Genomic DNA, 19,265 nt, shown 5'->3' with positions numbered 1-19,265 from the left:
CAAAGACAACCAAGTCCCAGCTGGGGTATCAGGACAGTGTCCCCAGGTACCTCTGTGCATTCCAAGTTCCCCTGGGGATTCTAGCGAGCAGCCGAAAGCCCCGGACTTGAACCGCTTAAGGAACCACTGACTGGACACTTCAGCGTGACTCAGCTGTCCCTTCCGATACCTTTGACTATATTTGAAAAGTTAATTACCACTTCACTTTTTTTCCCCTAAACTGAAACCTGAGAGTCACTGTGAGACTCTGATTTCATTCACCTGAGCGTTGGTCGACGACTTGGGTCCTGGACTTGGGTCCAGGTCTAAAGGCTAAGGGATATGGGCTCAGGCATCGGGAACTATATTCTCTTTCAGTTTGGGCTCCAGAACATGTCATAGTCCTGGCTAGCTCTGATGGGAGAAGCCCTGGGGAGATTGACTGGTTCCGGGGGTCCTTTAGTCCCCAACTTCTGTCCAGAGTTGTCCATACTAATTTCCACCCCACCCGCTCCTCTTGAGTTGCTATAGCTTAGAAGAACAGGCCTGTTATTAACTCTGCCACCTACACCCACGAGAGAGCGGGGGCGGGGTGGTGGTGGTGGTGGTGGTGGTGGTGGTGGTGGTGGTGGTGATGGTGGAGTAGGGGTGTCACCAGATACATTCATTCCTGAAGTCTTTTCTTCCTGCTGATCCCTACAACCAAGTCCAGCCTCACTCAGCGTGGAGCTGGAGAGTGGGGGCTTTTCCCAGGTCTACCCCAGACCTACTTGAGAAAACCTCGTAACTACACATAAGCACCCATACAAAGCTGAGGCTGTGACCACAACCCAGACTGTGAAAGGGATAGGGCCAGGCCAGGCCAGTCTTCCTTTCTCGTCTGCTGCTACTTCAGTCTTTCAACTAGAGGAGATGAGTCAGAGAGAGAGAAGAGAGAGAGAGAGAGAGAGAGAGAGAGAGAGAGAGAGAGAGAGAGAGAGAGAGAGAGGAGACTCATGAGAGTTGCTAAGGAAGGCACAGGTACAGGGGCTGCTTCCAGGCCCTTCTTACCCTACAATCAACAATTTGGGATGACTTGATTCATTGAAATATTTTCTTCAAGCAGCCGCTAGTCTGTCACATTCTCCTAACCTGTTGGGTAGAGACGTCACCACACCCCAGCCTGAGTCCTTCATTTCCAGGTCACTTGTTCTGCTTCCACCTGGTCTCACCCGTTCTATCAGCTCTGGGGAGCTAATTCACACCCTCCCCAGCTCCCCCACGAAGGTGCGTTCACTCTTCCACACAGGATAGTATGCCCTGTACTACAATCAAAATGCAAACATTTTTATCCAAGAAAGAAGCCATCTGGCCTTTCAACTCTCTTCCCTGATGTGTAGATGTCTTACACTAGGCTGTTGTCCATTATCCTCTGTCTCTGTGTGGGTTTGTCTACGCTGGATGCTTCATAGATATGGGATAATATAACATATGGTTTAGTGCCTGGCTTCTTTACCGCAGAGTGTGTTCCAGGTGTATTGGTATCTCACTGTATCATATCATCATATCATATGCCAGTATGCCATTTACTCTGAGGGCTCCATTATATCCCGTCGTATGGGGCACTGTGTTTTACTTAGTACTGTTTGCGGTACTGTTTCTGGGTCTTTAGGTTGTTTCCACTTTCGGACTATGGTGAATAGTGCTGCTACAAACACTGACGTAGGCTGTGTGTGGATATGTGCTTTCACTTCTCCTGCCCTGTATACATTGCTACGCATAGCATCCTAGGTCATACTGGAACCCTATGCTTTGGTTTGAGGAATTGACAGAGTCAGTTCCATTTAAAATTCCAATCCTATATCTTTTCAACTCAGGCCTTCTCCCAAAGCAAGCTAAGTCTCTAGCTTTCCTGCCTCAGAGCAGAAAAGAGACACGGCCACCTTAGCCTGGTCCCAACTGCTATTAGTGGCCATAGAGCCCTGCCTTCCTATGTCACAGTTGTCCTTTCCGCATTGTTATAGTAGGTGTTGGGGTTTTGTACTTCCGTGATCCAGGCCTGAGAGCAAAGGTATTCTCATTTCTGTCATCCCTATGACGGAACAACCCCATCTCCCTTTACAAGCATAGGCAGGGTGGTAAACCTCCCACCTTTAGAATGTCAAGTACCATAACTTTGTAATACACTGTCAATGCATCCAGCATCTAGCACCCAGCACCCAGCATCCAGCACTCCTTTCTTCTGTCCAGGAAGGGGGCAGAGAGGATGATGCGTGTCTTCTCTAGGCTCCTAGAAACATCTATCTGTCACATGAGTCCCCTCCTCTATTTTTCATTGTTGAAGTCCAGGAGACATGTTTCATTTCTCCTTACGTCCTGCTTGACCTCTGACCCCTGCTCTGAAGAGGCCTTTCTGGGGGAAGCAGGTCTGACACAAATTTGATAATTTTTGAGTTCAGTAACTTGTCTTTAGCCAGGAGCCAGAGCCTAAGTTGTTCTTTGGAGGGGGTGAAGTTGGCTAAGTACCCTATAAGCACCACCCTTTACTTTCAGAGCATTTGTCCGTGAATGAGCCCAACCCACACTTAGGTGCTGAATGAACATCTCAGCTGCTTTGGGCAGAACTTCAGTCTACCCTCCCTCCGCCTCCCCTCAAGATCAGGCCTCCTTCAGTGGGGATCTGATGGAATCCCAAGCCACTGTGAATTCAGAAACAGACCGGCCTCCAGTTCCTGGCCTATATAATAATACAAGAGGCCAGTTTTCAGGAAGATGTCCAGGTGGGAACCTCTCTCTTTTCCCTGTCCCCAGCTGTGTATGTCCTTCTTTCTACCCACAAGTCCCCAGCTCCAGAGGAGGCTAGCCTTTGCTCCCTTCTATCATGTTCCAGATAAACCCGGTGAGAAGACCTGTTCTAGAGCAGCTGCTGGCTCCTCACAGGTCTCATGGCTTCCCCAGCTCCTGTCCTTTGGTGATTTCTCCAGAGCCAGGCCAGTCAGAGCAGACAGATTGTTTCAGATCTACATGAGCTGGAATAGCCCCAGCTGACTTAGCACCTGCTGGGTGACAAATACCACTCTGGGTGGCTGACATAAACATCACACATTGTGTCTGGAGTTCCATAGATTGTGTGGCATTTTCATAACAGTGCATTTAGAAGAAAATGTCTTAAGGAAGGGCAGGAATGGGCATGACACGGCCTCTCTCTGCTCTGCCTTAAATGGAAAGCTTTTCTCTGTACATGATGGAAGCCCATGGTAGTTTTGTACACTGAGATCATTATTATGCATATTATAATGGTGTGTTTTCTGACCTAATTTGATGTTTTCCATTACCAATATATATACAATGTTGGAAGGGTCTACTGTCCTCTCTCTCTCTCTCTGTTTCTATCTGTCTGTCTGTCCATCCATCGCTCCCTCCCTCCCACCCTCCATCCCTCCCTGTCAGAGACCTTTGGAAACAAAGAAAAGAGCTTATGAGTGTTTCTAATTTAAAAGATTTCAGTTATGTGTACTTCAATAAATGAAGACATAGGAGCCCTTTGCTAAGTTCTTAAAATGTTTTGTCGGTTTTGTTTGATATCTAACCATAATCTTCATTACTCTTCATTTAAAAGTTATTTCTGTATATTTAAAAGAGTACTGTGGGTTCATAGCAGGCAGAAAATACAATATAAGGTGGAAAAAAGAGCAACTGCACACCAACCACAAAGTCGCCTTCATGTATCCCACCCGGGAAACACCCTGTGGAGGCTTCTGCAGACGCCCCTCTGACAGTTTTTCTTTTTGGTACATAGACTTCCAAGCAGGCCAGCCTGCTGACTGGCCAGTTTGAGTTGCTTTGCTGTGTGGGAAAGACACTGGGCTTTCCTTGCTACACACTAGTCCAGGAAAAACTGGTGGGTGACTGGCCACTGGAGCAAGTTCAGACCTAAAGAGTGCTTCTTCTCATGCCCCACCCCTGTGCGGTGGGCTGAGGAGTGTATCATTGCTGAATTCCCAGAGCCACTCAGAGACTGCATCTCAGAGTCACGAGTGGGAGGTGGTCTCTAGAGGAAGGACCGAAGGCTGCTTCCCAGACAGGGTCACCCTTATGAGCTCCCCTTTTTTGTTCTTGAGACAAACGCTCCTTTTTGCAATCATTATTTCTTGTTTGAGGGAGAGAGTAAAATAATATATATGTATGTGTATGTGTATATGTATAAATATACATATATATATGTATATGTATATATATATGTGTGTGTGTGCATATATATATATGTCTGCACAGGGTGTATATATATATATATATGTATATATATATATACATATATACTCAGTCTGCCGCCTGCCTCTGTCTCCCAAGTGTTGGGGTTAAAGGCATGTGCCACCACTGCCCGGCTCAAATAATGTAGTTTTTAAACATTTTAAAGGCATTCAAGCAAGTATGAAAGAAGGGCCTGTAAAGCCAGAATCAGAGCATCAGGGAGGCAAAAACAGAACAAGAACATCCGAGACCTGAGTGTGCAGACCTAAGTCTCTGACGTCCCCTACCTTCCCCACCCCCAAAGGTGCAAGGAAAAGTCTTACCACCCCCCCCCCCACCTCTGCACTTACTGCAGACTTTCTTTTAATCACCTTGATTGAAACTTGCCCTGCTCAGCTTCGTGGAATGCTGGGGCCACATGGGCCTGAGTTCCAATCCAGCCATGCAGCTAAGAAACTACTGCTGCATCTCGTCTGTATCTTAGCCATTCCCTCTCCTGGGAAGGGGCTGAAGAAGCCCTAGATTAGAAGTGAAAATGAGATAAGATACTGTAGTGAATAAACCCTCCCACCCTCCCACCCTCCCACCCTCCCACCCCCAACCCTGGTCATATTCTAGACCTAGAACTTCTGAATTTACTTGGAAATTAGGAATTTATAGATAAGATTACAATGGATCAGTGTGGCCATAATCCAGTGGCTGATGCCTTTATAGAGCTAGGAAAGGGACAGAGATAGATGTACAAGGGATAGGGGCTATGTGAAGATCTGTGGTGCTCTACAAAGCAAGAGGAGCCCAGGGTTGCCAAGTGGCTACCTGGTGGGAGGCTATGGAGAGGTTGGGAAGTGTTGTTGCTGTATTTACTCTATTTCTGTGTGTGTGTGTGTGTGTGTGTGTGTGTGTGTGTGTGTGTGTGTGTGCAGCGCACACATGTGGGCGTACCTTTGTGTGTATGCACTTGTGCTTGTGAATGTGGAGATCATCTTCAATGGCTCTTCCACCTTATTCAAAGAGGCAACGAAGGTCTCTCCGTCAGACCCGGAGCTTGTGCTACGACTAGTCTTACTAGCCATCTTGCCGTGGGGATCCCTGTTACATGTGGACCAAGGACACAGCTAAGGGGCCGCAGTCAAGGTCAGGACTCTGGGTCCCAGGCAGGCACGTACGTGGCTTGAGAGAGCCTACAGATAAAGCAGAACTGTTCAAAGCAAAACCAAAACTTGCTTCCAGGCATCCTCCAGTTCCTCAGAAATGATTCTGGTTTGAATCACACCCCGCACCCCCTCTTTTTCTTTTTAACAGGAAAACAGCTTCAAGGATCGTGGCCACATACATCATTTTTGTCCCCTTTGTTGAATACATCCTAATGTCAAATGTGAGCATACCTTTGTTGCGTGCACCCTCCTGGCTTCCAGTTGGAGGGAAGGCACTTGCTGCTCTCGTCATCGTGAACAGGTTTAGTTGTTGGCGTGACTGACATCCAGGGAACCTGAGACAAAGAGCAACCGTGTGTTGCCTTTTCTGTGTCTTTGCTGAAGGACAGTGCTGAGTGCTGATGTGAGTACCAAGTACATCAAGAACTTCTCTTACGCTCTGGGTTCGTGTTGTGAATGGGTGAGTCCATCACGCTGGGGGAATGATGCGCATTTAAAAATCATATTCTCATGGTGAGCATGAGAAATCATGCTTACCATGTAATCCTTTCTACCTTCCAAATACCAGGGGTTTTCAGTGTTATTTATTCTTGATGAGTGTCTTCATGAGGTAAAGAACTTTCTGCATTAAAAAAAAAAGTTTCACTATAGAGAAAACTATTCTTATTTTGGACTTAAATTTTTATTAATACTGTACAGTGGTGGTAGTGTGTGCTATAGCGCATGTGCTGATGTCAAAAGACAACTTTGAGGAATCAGTTCTGTCTTTCTGCCTATACATTGTAGGAATGGAAGTTAGGCGGGGAAGGCCTTGACCTTTACCACCAAGCCATCTTGACAGCCTGAATGAACATTCTTTTTTTTTTTTTTTTTTGCATTCATTGTTTTTATTTTATTATTTTTTTCTTTTCTATATTCTTTGTTTATATTCTAAAATCCTTCCCCTTTCCTAGTTCCCCCCTCCCCATATGTCCCATAAGTCCTCTTCTCTCTATCCATTCTCCTATCTTTCCCCCTCCTTTTTCTCTGTCCTGGTACTCCCCTACAATGCTGGATCAAGCCTTTCCAGGATTAGGGCCCTCATCTTCCTTCTTCATGGGAATCATTTGATATGCTAATTGTATCTTCAGTATTCAGAGCTTCAGGGCTAATTAATATCCACTTATCAATGATTGCATTCCATGTGTATTCTTTTGTGATTGCATTACCTCGCTTAGGATGATATTTTCCAGTTCCAACTATTTGTCTAAAAAAATTTCATGGATTCATTGCTTTAAATTGCTGAGTAGTATTCCATTGTGTAAATATACCACAATTTCTGTATCCATTCCTCCACTGAGGGACATCTGGGTTCTTTCCAGCTTCTGGCTATTATAAATAAGGCTGCTACGACCATAGTGCAGCGTGTGTCCTTATTGCATGCTGGGGAATCCTCTGGGTATATGGCCAGGAGAGGTATAGCAGGGTCCTCCGGAAATGCCATGTCCAGTTTTCTGAGGAACCTCCAGACTGATTTCCATAGTGGTTGCACCATCATTTCAACTCACCCCAGTCAGAATGGCTGAATGAACATTCTTAACATTGCCTCCCCCGGAGTTTTGAAGTTAACAGTTTAGAAACATTGAAACTCTATTTTTCTACATCTGACATCTGTGTGCGGTTATCCTTTTGGACAGCAGCCAATATTCCCATCTGGCCTGTGTTTACAAAGCAACGCTCTAAGAGTACCCTATTAGAGAAAGAAAAAAATGTTTAAATGATAATACTCTATGGATCTGAACATTTTTTTCCTTTTTCTTCATCTTTTTATTTTAAAATGATAATATAATTACATCATTCCCCACTCCTTTCCCCCAAATCCTTCATATCTTCTTCCTTGCTGTCTTTCAGATTTGAGGCTTTTTTTCACTAGCTGTTGTTATATATATTTCTAAATTCAACCTGTTACGTTTGTATAGTTTTACTCGTATGTATGCTTTCAGAGTTGGCCATTTGGTATTGGCTAGCCAAGTGGCACTCTCTTCCCTGGAGAAGACCCCTGCTCCCAGTCTCAGCATCCCTTAGTTGCCTGTAGTTTGTTGTGTAGGGTCGAAGCCTTGAGGGTTTTCTCTTTTCTCCTTTGGCACGTGTCTTGTTGCTGTCTTCCTGCAGCTCATGCTTTGGCAGTTATGTTGCTGAGACTTTATGGGGGTAAATTCTGACATTACTAGGGAATACAGTCTCCCAGGAAACTCCCTGATCCTCTGGCTCTTACGATCTTTCCAGTCCATCTTCTCCCCTTCTAAGCATGAGGTCCCATAAGCGACGAACATGGTTCTTGCAATGGAGAACCTGTTCTATTTTCCTTTATTACCTGAGCTCTTGTCATCAACAGACTCTCTTCTTTGTCTGATGCTTCTGAGCGTCTTCTCTTCAGTCTCCAGAAGAGACCTTTCCATTGGCTTGGAACGCCTGGAGTACATGGCTCGGTGCCTAGCTGTGGTAGCGATTCTTGTTTGTCAACTTGACTCCATCTGGAGCTAACCAAAACCCTGAAAGTAGGAAGATCTACTTCTAATCTGGATCTTTGAGGTAGGAAGACACCTTTAATCCAGATCTGTAATTCAGCTCAGACCTGGGCCAAGCCTTCTGTTAGAAGCCTATACAAGGATGTGAAGAAGGAAGCTTTCGCTTTTGCTTGCTTGTTCTCACCTCTGCTGGAAATGTATCTAAGGACATGGAAGAAGGCAGTTTTGCTGTGTGACTGTCTGCTCTCACCTTGCCAGCAATTCTAATTCTTCATTGGCATTGGAGCTTACTTCTTCAGGCTTCCAAGGTATACTGAAAAGCAGCCAAGTCGAGCAGCCTTGGGAACCGGTGGATTCTTGGATGTTCCATTCTTAGCCAGACACTGTTGGATTAGCTGGACTACAGTCTGTAAGTCATTCAAATAAATCATATATATATGCATATATGATATATATGATTTAGATATGTGTTAGTCATAAATCTCTAATAAATCTCTCTAATAAATCTCTCTCTCTCTCTCTCTCTCTCTCTCTCTCTCTCTCTCTCTCTCACACACACACACACACACATACATATACATTGGCTGTGAGCTCAGGTACTGATGTATTACTGTTTTAATTTTTTCAGTAAAATGGTAGGCAGACCACCAGAAATAAAATGGAATAAACAAGGGGAAGTTGAGGTTGATTTGAAAAGAAGATACTGGCAACATCCTCAGATAGTACCGAGGTACCACAAACTGAGGTACAATGCTTCAGAGCTGATTAGCCTTACGACAGTTTCTTCAGTCCCCAATATTAGCTAACATTTCCATGGTGGAACTGACTTCTTTGTCTAGTCCTACAATCTTCTGACTTTGGGGCCTCAGTCATCCTTCTTGCTTCTCCTTTTCTCACCTGTATGGTTGATCAGCTGCCAATTGTTTCTTCAACTGTCCTGTGAATTGTCTTACTGTTTCTCCTTTCTCTCTCTTGCTTCCCTTTTCTGACTCTAAACAAAGAGTTGTGATCAAACAGCTAGAAGAAGGCATTGACCTGCTGAGTGACCAACCTCTATTTTACCCCTCCTCTCCTCCTCTGTGTGTGTGTGTGTGTGTGCGCGCGCGCGCGCGCGTGCGTGCTCTCTCGCTCTCTCTCTAACACACACACACACACACACACACACACACTTCATACTCTTGTGGCATTTTAACTGTTTCGCTGTGAAGGGCATTACAGCCTCATCATCCCTCTGTGTGACATTAAGCACCTTGTTATTTGAATTTGAATTTCAGAAGTCACTTTGTCTATCATACCTCCTTAGCTTTCTTATGCCTTTGGGTTTCTAGGGTTTTCTATCTGAGCCTCCTGAGCCTACCCAAAGAACTTTCAGGCCAAATTACTCAGAGCTATAAGAGCCACTTTAAGTCCCCCATCCCTAGAAAGTCTCCATATCTGTAGTCAATTCACATAGAGCTGGCTCTCTTACCCCTCATTTTACAGCAGCTTCTCCTTGGGTGGGGGTTTTGACCATCTAATGATACTATAATGTCTTTAGCTTGCAAGGGTCTTTTCCTAAGTGAATCCTCCTACAGTTCTCCACAGTCTGATATAAAGACTCAGAAAAGCCTATGTATATACTGGAGGAGCTAAGTGTTTATTGGACGGAAAGTTGAGATGCAATTTGAACTTAAGTATCCCATCCCATTAATAGAGATCAACACATATTTAATAATGTAGGTTGTCTGTTATAATAATTTGATATCTGTCACCATAGATGATTTAAATATGGCATAATTATTGATATACCTATGAGGACAGGGCACTGGCTCTAAGATCCCCTATGATAACTGTCTATTAACAAAAGTGCCGTAGTCCATGCAGATAGGATACTATGAGAAGTGACAGAATCTCAGGGCCAAGTCTGGATTTCTTTGCTGAAAGGGAGCAATTTCAAATTATTTTCAGGTGTTGCTAACTGCAATTTTAGCCTTAGATACTTGATCTCAGAATAAGTAGCTAATTTAATCCGGACACTTTAATTCTAGTTTAAATGTCTATTAAATCTAGGTTTCAAGAGTACTGAAGACTGTGCCAGATACTCAGAGGACGGGAGGTACAAAACTGCATAAGATAAGCAAAACTGAGGTGCTACACAAACATGACCAAGGCATCCAGGATCTGTTATGCTGGCCATCATTATACAAAGGAACAATCTTGGATCCTTGAGATAGTTCCAGAGGGTCTGTCTGTGCCTGGGTTGTTCTAGGATTGAGAAGAATTTCTCAAACTTGTTAGCTGTATCTTATATTCTATAGTAAGAGCTTGGCACTTAGTAAATGTTTCCAGTAAACTAAAGAACAAAAGTTCATCTACATTGCTATAATAACACAGACGTAATTTTGTTCACTGATAATTTGGTCAGATAATAGGAATGGTAAGAAACTAAACCCTCAACAACCTGGAAGTGAGGCTGCACTATGATTTTTGAGCCTCTTACAAATTTTTCTTAGAAAGATTCTTCTCAGCTTATAGAATTTTTCTTGATTTCCCTGAGAAGATATTACTCCCTAATGCAATTGAATAAACTGATTTAAGCACTTCTTGTATACAAATAATGAGAAAAAGAGCTAAAATTCTACTTGGGGTCCAGGTATGTCAGTTCTTGCTTATAATTCCAGAATTCTGCTAATAAAGAGGAAAGATCAGAAGTTCAAGGCCAGCCTAGGCTACATAAAATCCCACCTTAAGAAAACTAGTGATAATAATATTATTAATAGCTGTACTAAAGAGAAAGTCAAATACAAACTATTAAAAATAAGACAGATAAGGCCTACACTAGAGGTGAAACTATGTGTGCAAATATGTGCTTCAAAAGCCCAGGGGAGGGTTCTCAAAGGAGGTGGCCCAGTCAGTGATATAAACTAGAGACACTTCACTAGATGAACCCTTAAGTGGGTGGGTGAAATTCATGGGCAGACATAAAGTCATGCAATTTCTAAACCTAAGATTGTCTGTCACAATCAGAAATGATAATGATAGTAAATGTGAAGAATAATTTATAATTTGCAATGTATCATTCAAGTACCCAGAAGCACTTCTGCTCACTTCCTGAGGTTTGACCAAGGCATTCAGGTGTCAGTATGTTAGTAAACCTGATAATTTCTAGTCTCCACCTAATCACCATATACTTAAGATAAAAACGGACACGCAACAGGAATAGATGATAGGTCACTGACGTATAAAACACATATGAATTTCTGGAAGAAGACTAAAACGATGGACTGATCATCTGAACATTTCCCTTGTCTGTGTATCACAGTGTTCGTGCAGCTGAAGGAGGGGATGCTCTGACATTATGAGTTTATTAATTTTGGCTGTACATTCATTTACTCCATACATCCTCCAGATTCTCCGACATTCTATACATCCTCCAGACTCTCCACCATTCCATACATCCTCCAGACTCTCCACCATTCCCTACATCCCAGACTCTCCATAATTCCATACATCCCAAACTCTCCATCCTTCTATACATCCCAGACTCTCCATAATTCCAAACATCCCCCAGACTCTCCAGACCCTGCTTGCCTAGCTATAAAACAGTCCATCCTTCCTCTCTTCACTGTACTTGATTTTTGCTTCCCTAATTATAAAGTCTGTAAGGACATATTCAATCAGGGGAAAAAAATGGTTCTCACAAATAATTCCAAAGACAAAAGTCATATTTGCATTGAATAGAGTTTTGGGACAAGTTTATGATGGAGGGGCTTAGGATATCTGTGCTGGCTAGCTTGCTAGCATTGAAAAAGGATCACTTCCACCAATGGAAACTCTTGCTTCAAAGTGGGCCTTTGTCGTAAGTGAGTCCTAGGATAACGATTGTCTACTCTGTGACTAGCTCATCCCATTGTGACTGTAACTTATCAGAAGTTCTTTTTCAAGTTTCCATTTATCTAAAAGAAAAGGAGTCCAATGGGGAGCTGGACTCCTGGGTAAACAATCATGCATGTGAGCAGCCATTTATTATCTATTTAACAATCTTTTGAGACCCTAAATAAATTTTAAAAGCTTTGGCCCTAGTGGAGAAGACTAAGGTATAATAACTTTACATACCAGTAATGAGCTGTATGCTATCATCAGAGGTGACAAGGATACACTCAAGATCCAGGAAACCACATAAGACAACTAGAAAAGGTTTGTATTGAATGTAGAAGAATTTAACAAGACATATTTGATACCGTACCAATCTTTAAAAAATTTATAAAAAAAACTGAGGTAAAGTTAAAAAATTTTTTTACAAAGTAAAATGAGATTAGATTTTCACAACCACCATGAGGTCCTGTTCATGGAAAGAGCATGGGTTATTATGTGACCAAGAGGAAAGAGAAGCCACTATAGGAAAGGCATTAAAGGCTGTCCTAAGAAAAACTTGACTTGAAAACAGTAGTCCTTGTGTTTTAAAAGAATCATCCTAGTTGCTGTATTGGGAATCAAATGTCAGATAATGAGATTAGATAGGGTCTTAGAATCCCATTATCAGAAAGTTGCAGAAATCACCACAGGATATGATCACATCTCAAATGATATGGAATCTCTGGGTTGAGAGAAGTGATTAGGTTCTGACCATCTGTGAAAAGACAGCCGATAGGGTTCACTGATGAATCAGACTCAGGATGGGAGAAGGAAAGAGTGAAGAATGATCCCAGGACTGATGCTCTCTGTCTCAACAGGCTGGTGTAGAGGGAGCCACAAGGGCGGAGCCAGCAGTGAGGAAGATGTGCTAGGGTAGAAGGGGAAGCAATGAGAATCAGAATTAAGGTGATGCCAACGGACAGCAGAAAGGACAGGGACCATCCAAGATGCGTGGCGGACGTAGAAGCAAGAGGGGGGGAGGAAAGTATGGGATGACTCCTAATATTCTGGCATGAGGTGGTGGCTGTTGTTTTTGTTATTATTATTATTAATTATTATTATTATTATTATTATTATTATTAGAAATAAAGCACAAAGCTTTCTAAGTTGTCTGACGTGTTAGAGGCTCATACTTTGTAACCTCAGATTTTAACTGCTAATGTGTCTGGTTTTAGAGTATGCATTCTTACCCACTGCACAGACTAATAGGACAGGCATTCGCAGGCTGGAAAGTACCTTTAGAACGGAGTCTGCCCCTTAGCGTTCTAAGAAGGCAGTGCTCCAGGAAAGTCCCCTTGAGTGACTAAAGAAGAAAGGGAAGCTGAGCTAGCTGAGCTAGTGGTGAGTGGCCAGGAGGATTCTTCACTACAACTCTGGCTCTTGTCCTCCTGCTGGCAAGTTCCAGGCCTGTTATTGCGCGTGGAGATGATAACTTTTCAAGCGATGCATTTTGTAAAAGGAAGATGACTGTTGGATTCAGCTAAGGTGCACCCTGAGTAGTGCACCCCGAATATTACCTGTGTGGTGTGGCCCTTCCTGAGATGAAGGCAAGGATGCGATTCATTGCAGACTCACACATCCCTGGAGATATCGCCCCATTTCTCTTTTCCTTTGTGACACATTCTTTTTTTTTTTTAAGATTTATTTTTATTATTTTAAAGTGTGTTTGTTTGTGTGTGTGTGTTTGTGTGTGTGCACGTGTGCACAGGTACCTACAGGTACCTACAGAGGCCAGAGGCATCAGATCCTCTGGAGCTGGAGTTATAGGCAGTTATAAGATAGAACCACCTAATGTGGGTAGTGGGATTCGAACTCAGATCCTCTGCAAGATCAGCACATACTCTCAAACACTGTGACATGGTTTCCTAGCTCTCCTTGTCCCACATTCCATGGACATATTCTTACCTCTTACCCAATCTACAGTTCAGTAACAAGCCCTTGCTTGGTATCAGTGGTGGCCATCTCTGACCTGTTGACCTCACTGTTACTGAATAATAGTAATAAAACCAATCTTTTAAAGACACAGAGCTGTAGGAAAGAGTGACTGTGGATATTCCTGAGACTTAGATTTAGTAGCATGAAGGCCATCAACACGTTCACAAGTGCATACAAGACACATGTGAATTCAAGAGGGACTTAGCGGTAATACACTCAAACTTGCTTTCTTAATGGATTGGTAGGGGATTTATTTGAAGGGGATAGGAGACATTGCTTATCGATGGGGAGAGGGGATTTTAGAATTCCTTTTCAGACATACATTCACTATGATTCTTTATGCACCCCCTTTCTTATCCAGGAGAGTCGGGTTCTGCAGTGGACATGTTTGATCTTTTGTTTACAAAATGTCTTGACCATATGATTTGGCTTCTTCCATGACTATCCTTTCTAGAAGTACCAATTTCACATCCACCTCAAGTGGATTCTGAAGACATCTGAAAACAACCTAAGTACTTTGTTACTGTTAACCTCCGGTGTGCTGAGTCTTGGTTCATTCCACCGTTGGGAGGATAGTCTGATATCACTATAAATCTCAAAGGGAAAAGCCTTGTGCCACCGGGTCCCACATGGGGGAATATCAGGGCTAAACAGGAGGCAAGGAGTTATCCAGAAGTTATCTAGAAGAGAGATGCAGGGAAAGGTATCTATATTACTATTTCACCAGAAGAAAAAAGGGAGACAGGAAAAGCAGATTTGGGATGAATTAATACAATTTCTGCTGGCATTCAGCAAGGATTAGTTGCTAGTTTTATAGTATCTTTTCATGAGGAGTAAGACCACTGGATAGTGAACAATTTTGTCAAGGTCTCCATCAAAGCAGACCATAGATCATAAAGGCTCTGAGTTGCCTGGGTTGCATTTAAGCAAGGAGTTCCTGGCCTGCCCATCGATGCCACCTCTTGGGACTGACTAATTTGGGAAAGGTGGTCCACTCAGGGTCAGCAAGCTTTCGATATACCAAAGGTCAGAACACCCAGATCAAAATCTAAAGTTAACAGGTAAGGTAAATGTAAGGTGTAAGGTATTAGGTAAGGTACTGTCATCTGGGTTTTTGCCCTTCTCCTACCTCCTATGCCAGTGCCCTCTCCTCCCTATGGTCTAGACACGTTGCGATCCGTACCTCAGGTCTATTTCTGCACTCTTTATTCTTCCCATCTCTCATACCTAGTGTCATGCAGGCTGTGGCCTACATTACTGTTACATAGGACTTATCTCTACCTCCAGCTTTATACTGTCCCCCCTTCCACATCCTGAGAAGCTTCTCTTGGAACTGTACCAGGCTCCTCAGATCTGATAGATATTCCTAGCCCTCTAGTATCCTAATAGCTCCATCCCTAATCCTGGGAGTTCTTCTGTATTTTTATTTTAATTACCTAGACTGTCAGCAATGTTCTATAGGTTTGGGGGGGGGGGGGTCAAACTATAACTCTAAGAAAATGGGCTCTTCTGTAACAGCTCAGGCTTCACTGCTCGCATACTTTGTTGGGTTCTCTCCTCAACCTTGTCTGAAATACCTGATGTGGCTGAAATTCAGTAAGTGGAGACTGAAGATCCCAGAAATGTAAGAGAGAATCTCTCCGTTCAAAAGAAACAAGCAAATAGACGTGAGCAGGCAGAAGGTGAAGCGAGTGCCGTCAACAGGCAGTGAGCACTCTACAGGCATCACCTTCTGATTTCACTCCGTTACTCTGTTTAGCTTTGAAAGACTCAAGTGGTTACACAAAGTTTAGAAGACCTGGCTCTCCCTTTCACAACACAGTATCCCAAATAACTGGCAACAAAGTCCTCTGCTTGCCTCTCCCATCCGCAGGTCTGGCTGGCAGGAAAGAGAAAGAACTTCCTGTTGTCGAGCTAAGAAGAATCTGGACTTGGGAAGTGGTGAGACCACTGTGTCCTGTAGGTTGCAGGGTGTCATCCATGGTACTCAGAGTACCGTTTTTTTGTTCAAATAATTTTAATTATTAGAATGTGTAACTATTAGAATGTAGAGCTTTTAAATATGCAAATAGAATGTTTAAAACCTTGGTATGATGAGATAGCCTAATGAGTATAGATGTTTATTGAGCAAGCCTGGTGACCTAAGATCCATTACTAAATCTCACATAAAGTTGGAAGGAGAGAATCAACTTCATAAAGCTGGCATCTAGATGCATACCATGGCACATGCACCCACACATGTCAATAATAATAATAATAATAATAATAATAATAATAATAATAATTTTTATTTTAAATTATTATTTAAAATTTCAGAATCTGAAAAAAGATAAAAGAAAACGGAAAGTCCGCTTTCAGGGTTTGAAGGACTTAACGTTGCTGAGATGATTACACTCCCCATGAATGGAGCTTCAGAGCCAGTGTGTTTCCTACCAAAGCACGCCAGTTACTTTTGTGCAGAGTAGACAAGTCTATTCTAAAATTCGTACAGAAACTCAAGAGAGAGAAATTCAAGGGAAACAAGGAGGAAAGGCCAGAGGGAGGGGGAGGGAGGTGCTGAGAAGGAACAAAGCTGAAGGTCTCACTTCCTGATTTCAAACATTACACTAAGCTACAGTAAAGGGCACTCCAGTGTGCTGGGAGCAGAGAACAGAGACCTGAGCAACATGGACGCAAAGTCCAGGAATACATCCCACGTTGATCACCGGGACGCTGAGACAATTCTGCAGAGAAAGGATAGTTTCATTTTTTTAAAGTAATTTTTCTTTGGAATATGTGCAAAAGAACCTTATTCATACACAAAACTGAGCTCAAAAAATGAGCAGAGCAAATTGGGTTCTCGGAAGAAGATATTAGCAAGCGATAAACACGCTTGGCTTATTATATAATGCAATAACTTCCCATTATGACAGGAGCAAAGTGTTGATGTGTGCTGCACAGCAGATAAAATCCTGACATCGTTGCTCAGTGCAAGAAGCAAGCCACAGAAGGTCAAGGGCTGCTCAAGGTCGTTTATGAGAAATGTCAACCCAAGCAGTTGACCAAGACAGAAAACAGATGGACAACTGCCAGGATTCTGGGAAAAGGACGGGGAAATGGGAACTCCCCTGAGTGGGCACGGTTCCTCCTTTCAGCGGTAATTAAAATTTGCCAAACTCAATAGTGGTGTTGGTTACCCAACTCTATGCATCTACCAACCAGCCCACTGACTTAATACTGTGCTAAGAGTTTGTATTATGCTTATATGGCCTTCTTTGTGTCTTAGCAATATTTTAATAAAGCTCCTGAACATTTTAAAAATAAATTTAATGAACACATTTTTAAAAGACCCTCAATAGATCACTTTCTCCACTAGCTCAGTGCCCTAATGCCAATGTTGACAGTGCCCTCCTAAGTCTGCATTGCCAACTCATCCTTCCAAAAGCAGTCTCTAACCAAAGCAGCATCCTCTTCTAAAAATGCAAGTCAAGTCCCAGGGGCTCCAGGGAGAAGCCCTCCATAGGCTTACTGGCTCTTTTTTCCCAGGATGAGGTGTGCAGCTTACCCTCAGTAAACTTGAGGCTAATGAATCCTCAAGTCCTTTCAAGACAGAAGCGCTGACAGCGGCCCTTTCCATTGGTCCTCAAGCATGACTGCCCTGGATGCAGAAAACCCGGTCAGAAGTGAAGCAGGAGATGGAACCACACCCCCCATCCCCGTCAGATCTGTGAGCTCTACCTGCCCTGTTTAGAGCTCTCAGAAAACACAGACACTGTCCCCCACCCATATGACCAGAACGGCTAGCATCAAGGAAACATCAAGACAGCAGATACTGGCAAAGAGGCAGGCAAAATGAACCCCTGCACACTGCTAATGGGAATGTAAATTAGCACAGCCTCGATGGAAATCAGCATGGATATTCCTTTAAAAACTAAAACTGGTACCACCATAGGATCCAGCTGTTCCCCTCCACAGAATATACCCAATGGAATCTAAGTTCCGAAATACTCATATATTCATGCTTATTGCTGTACCACTCATAGTAACTAAGTTATGATATTGACCCAAGTGTTCACTGACGGATAAATGAATAAAAATGTGTGTGTATACATATATATATATATATATATATATATATATATATATATATATATATATATGATAGAACATTATTCAGCCGTAAAGATGGATTCAGTGACATTTGTAGAACTTCTAATGAGGATGAGGAAGGGAACAATGAGGAGATGGGGGGAGTGACAGATGTAATAAATGAGAGTAAACATGATCGAAGTATATTGTAAACATGTATGAAGAGTTACAATGAAATCCATTGTTTTATACAATTAATAGTTAGCTAATAAAAGTTTTTACAACATGACGGTAAACATTTTTAGCATACAAACTTTTTACTAAGCTTCTTTGAGGTATATCTTAGAGTAAGTAATAAAAATTACCTGTATTTACTGTGTTCAAAAGAATAAAAAGTGGGCCAGTCACGGCGGCACTTGCCTGTAATCCCAGTACTTGGAAAGTGGAAGGAGGGTCAGGAGTTCAAGGTCAGCCTATGCGACATAGATAGAGGCCAGCCTAGACCATAGGAGACCCTGTTTCAACCCCCCTCCAAAAAATGATAATTCGAAAACTCATTACGAGACAAACCACCCAACGGGCACGTCGGGCGGCAGCACTCAAGAGCTTGAGGTTTTCCTGCTCAATCAACCAGTACATATTGATATTCCAGCTCTGATCTCCCGAGCTCCAGGATCACGATCTGCAAGTTCCAGTCCAACTAGAGATAATGGCTTATTATTAGGTAAACAAGGCTGATGTCCAAGATTTTGATCCTGACTGAACTTTAGAAAGTGACACGGGAGGCCCACAAGGATACGGATGATCGCCATTGTGGGTGGCTGACGATGCCCACCCTGTTCTCCAGAAAAGGCTGTGCGAGAAGCCAGAAGAGCAGCTCATTTGAATTCAGAAAGAGTGCCTTCTTCCTCCTTGCCGCGCATAAGCTCTTCTCCAGAAAAGGAGCCCGCAGCCGCCACAGCCTCTCTTCTTGTCTTTGCTCCTCCATTGTCACCCACATCTCCCACAAGATTTGATTCTGAGTCATTACCATGCTCTTGGGATGAGTTAAACTATCAGAGACCGAGAAAGTGCACAGAGCCCTAAGACTCTCAATTTTCTGTTTCAGATTGGTACAGACCATGTTGCTCCTGTTGCGGATATTGAACCTGAGCTTGCAACTTCATCCTATTGCAGGTAAGAAAGGACGATGGGGGGGAGCGGGGGAGGCTGGGAACGATGAGCAGGTGGTGGCCTCTAGCCAAAGCTTGAAGTGAGTGTTGTGGGCGTTCTTTGAGAAGGAGTGTGGTTACTGGATATTTCAAACAGCAGAAAGGAATGCTTTCCAGGGTTGGTGGTGCCCATCTTAGAGAAGCAGAAACTGGGAATATGGACCCATCTCTCCTACCATCCAATGCTTGCAATAAAACACATGTGTCTGAACGGATGGATAGACGTAAGAGGGCAGTTCCCTTTAATGTAAGGTGAAAAGCAGCTGCCTGTGTCCCCTCTATCAGGG

The 19,265-nt window shown here is 43.2% G+C and overlaps 1 protein-coding gene across 3 annotated transcripts in view; it reads left to right on the top strand.

The window, feature by feature from the left end:
* The first annotated feature begins 5,513 nt into the window (after positions 1 to 5,513).
* The window catches only part of Pdcd1lg2 (programmed cell death 1 ligand 2), a 59,165-nt gene continuing 45,413 nt past the window's right edge, over positions 5,514 to 19,265 (top strand). The window contains exons 1-2 of one of the 3 annotated variants that reach the window (XM_052187538.1): positions 5,514 to 5,766; positions 18,876 to 18,943. In XM_052187538.1, the coding sequence (XP_052043498.1) occupies positions 18,889 to 18,943 (55 nt within the window). In that variant the 5' untranslated portion in view covers positions 5,514 to 5,766; positions 18,876 to 18,888. Of the gene's footprint in view, positions 5,767 to 7,767; positions 8,280 to 18,654; positions 18,944 to 19,265 lie in introns of those variants that run through there. The other 2 variants (XM_052187546.1, XM_052187530.1) reach the window with 2 other exon arrangements.

The sequence above is a fragment of the Apodemus sylvaticus genome, chromosome 1, assembly GCF_947179515.1.
Source record: "Apodemus sylvaticus chromosome 1, mApoSyl1.1, whole genome shotgun sequence".
NCBI classification, from domain to species: Eukaryota; Metazoa; Chordata; class Mammalia; order Rodentia; family Muridae; genus Apodemus; species Apodemus sylvaticus.
The sequence above is the reverse complement of the archived record's forward strand: the minus strand, read 5'-3'. Positions and strand labels throughout refer to the sequence as shown.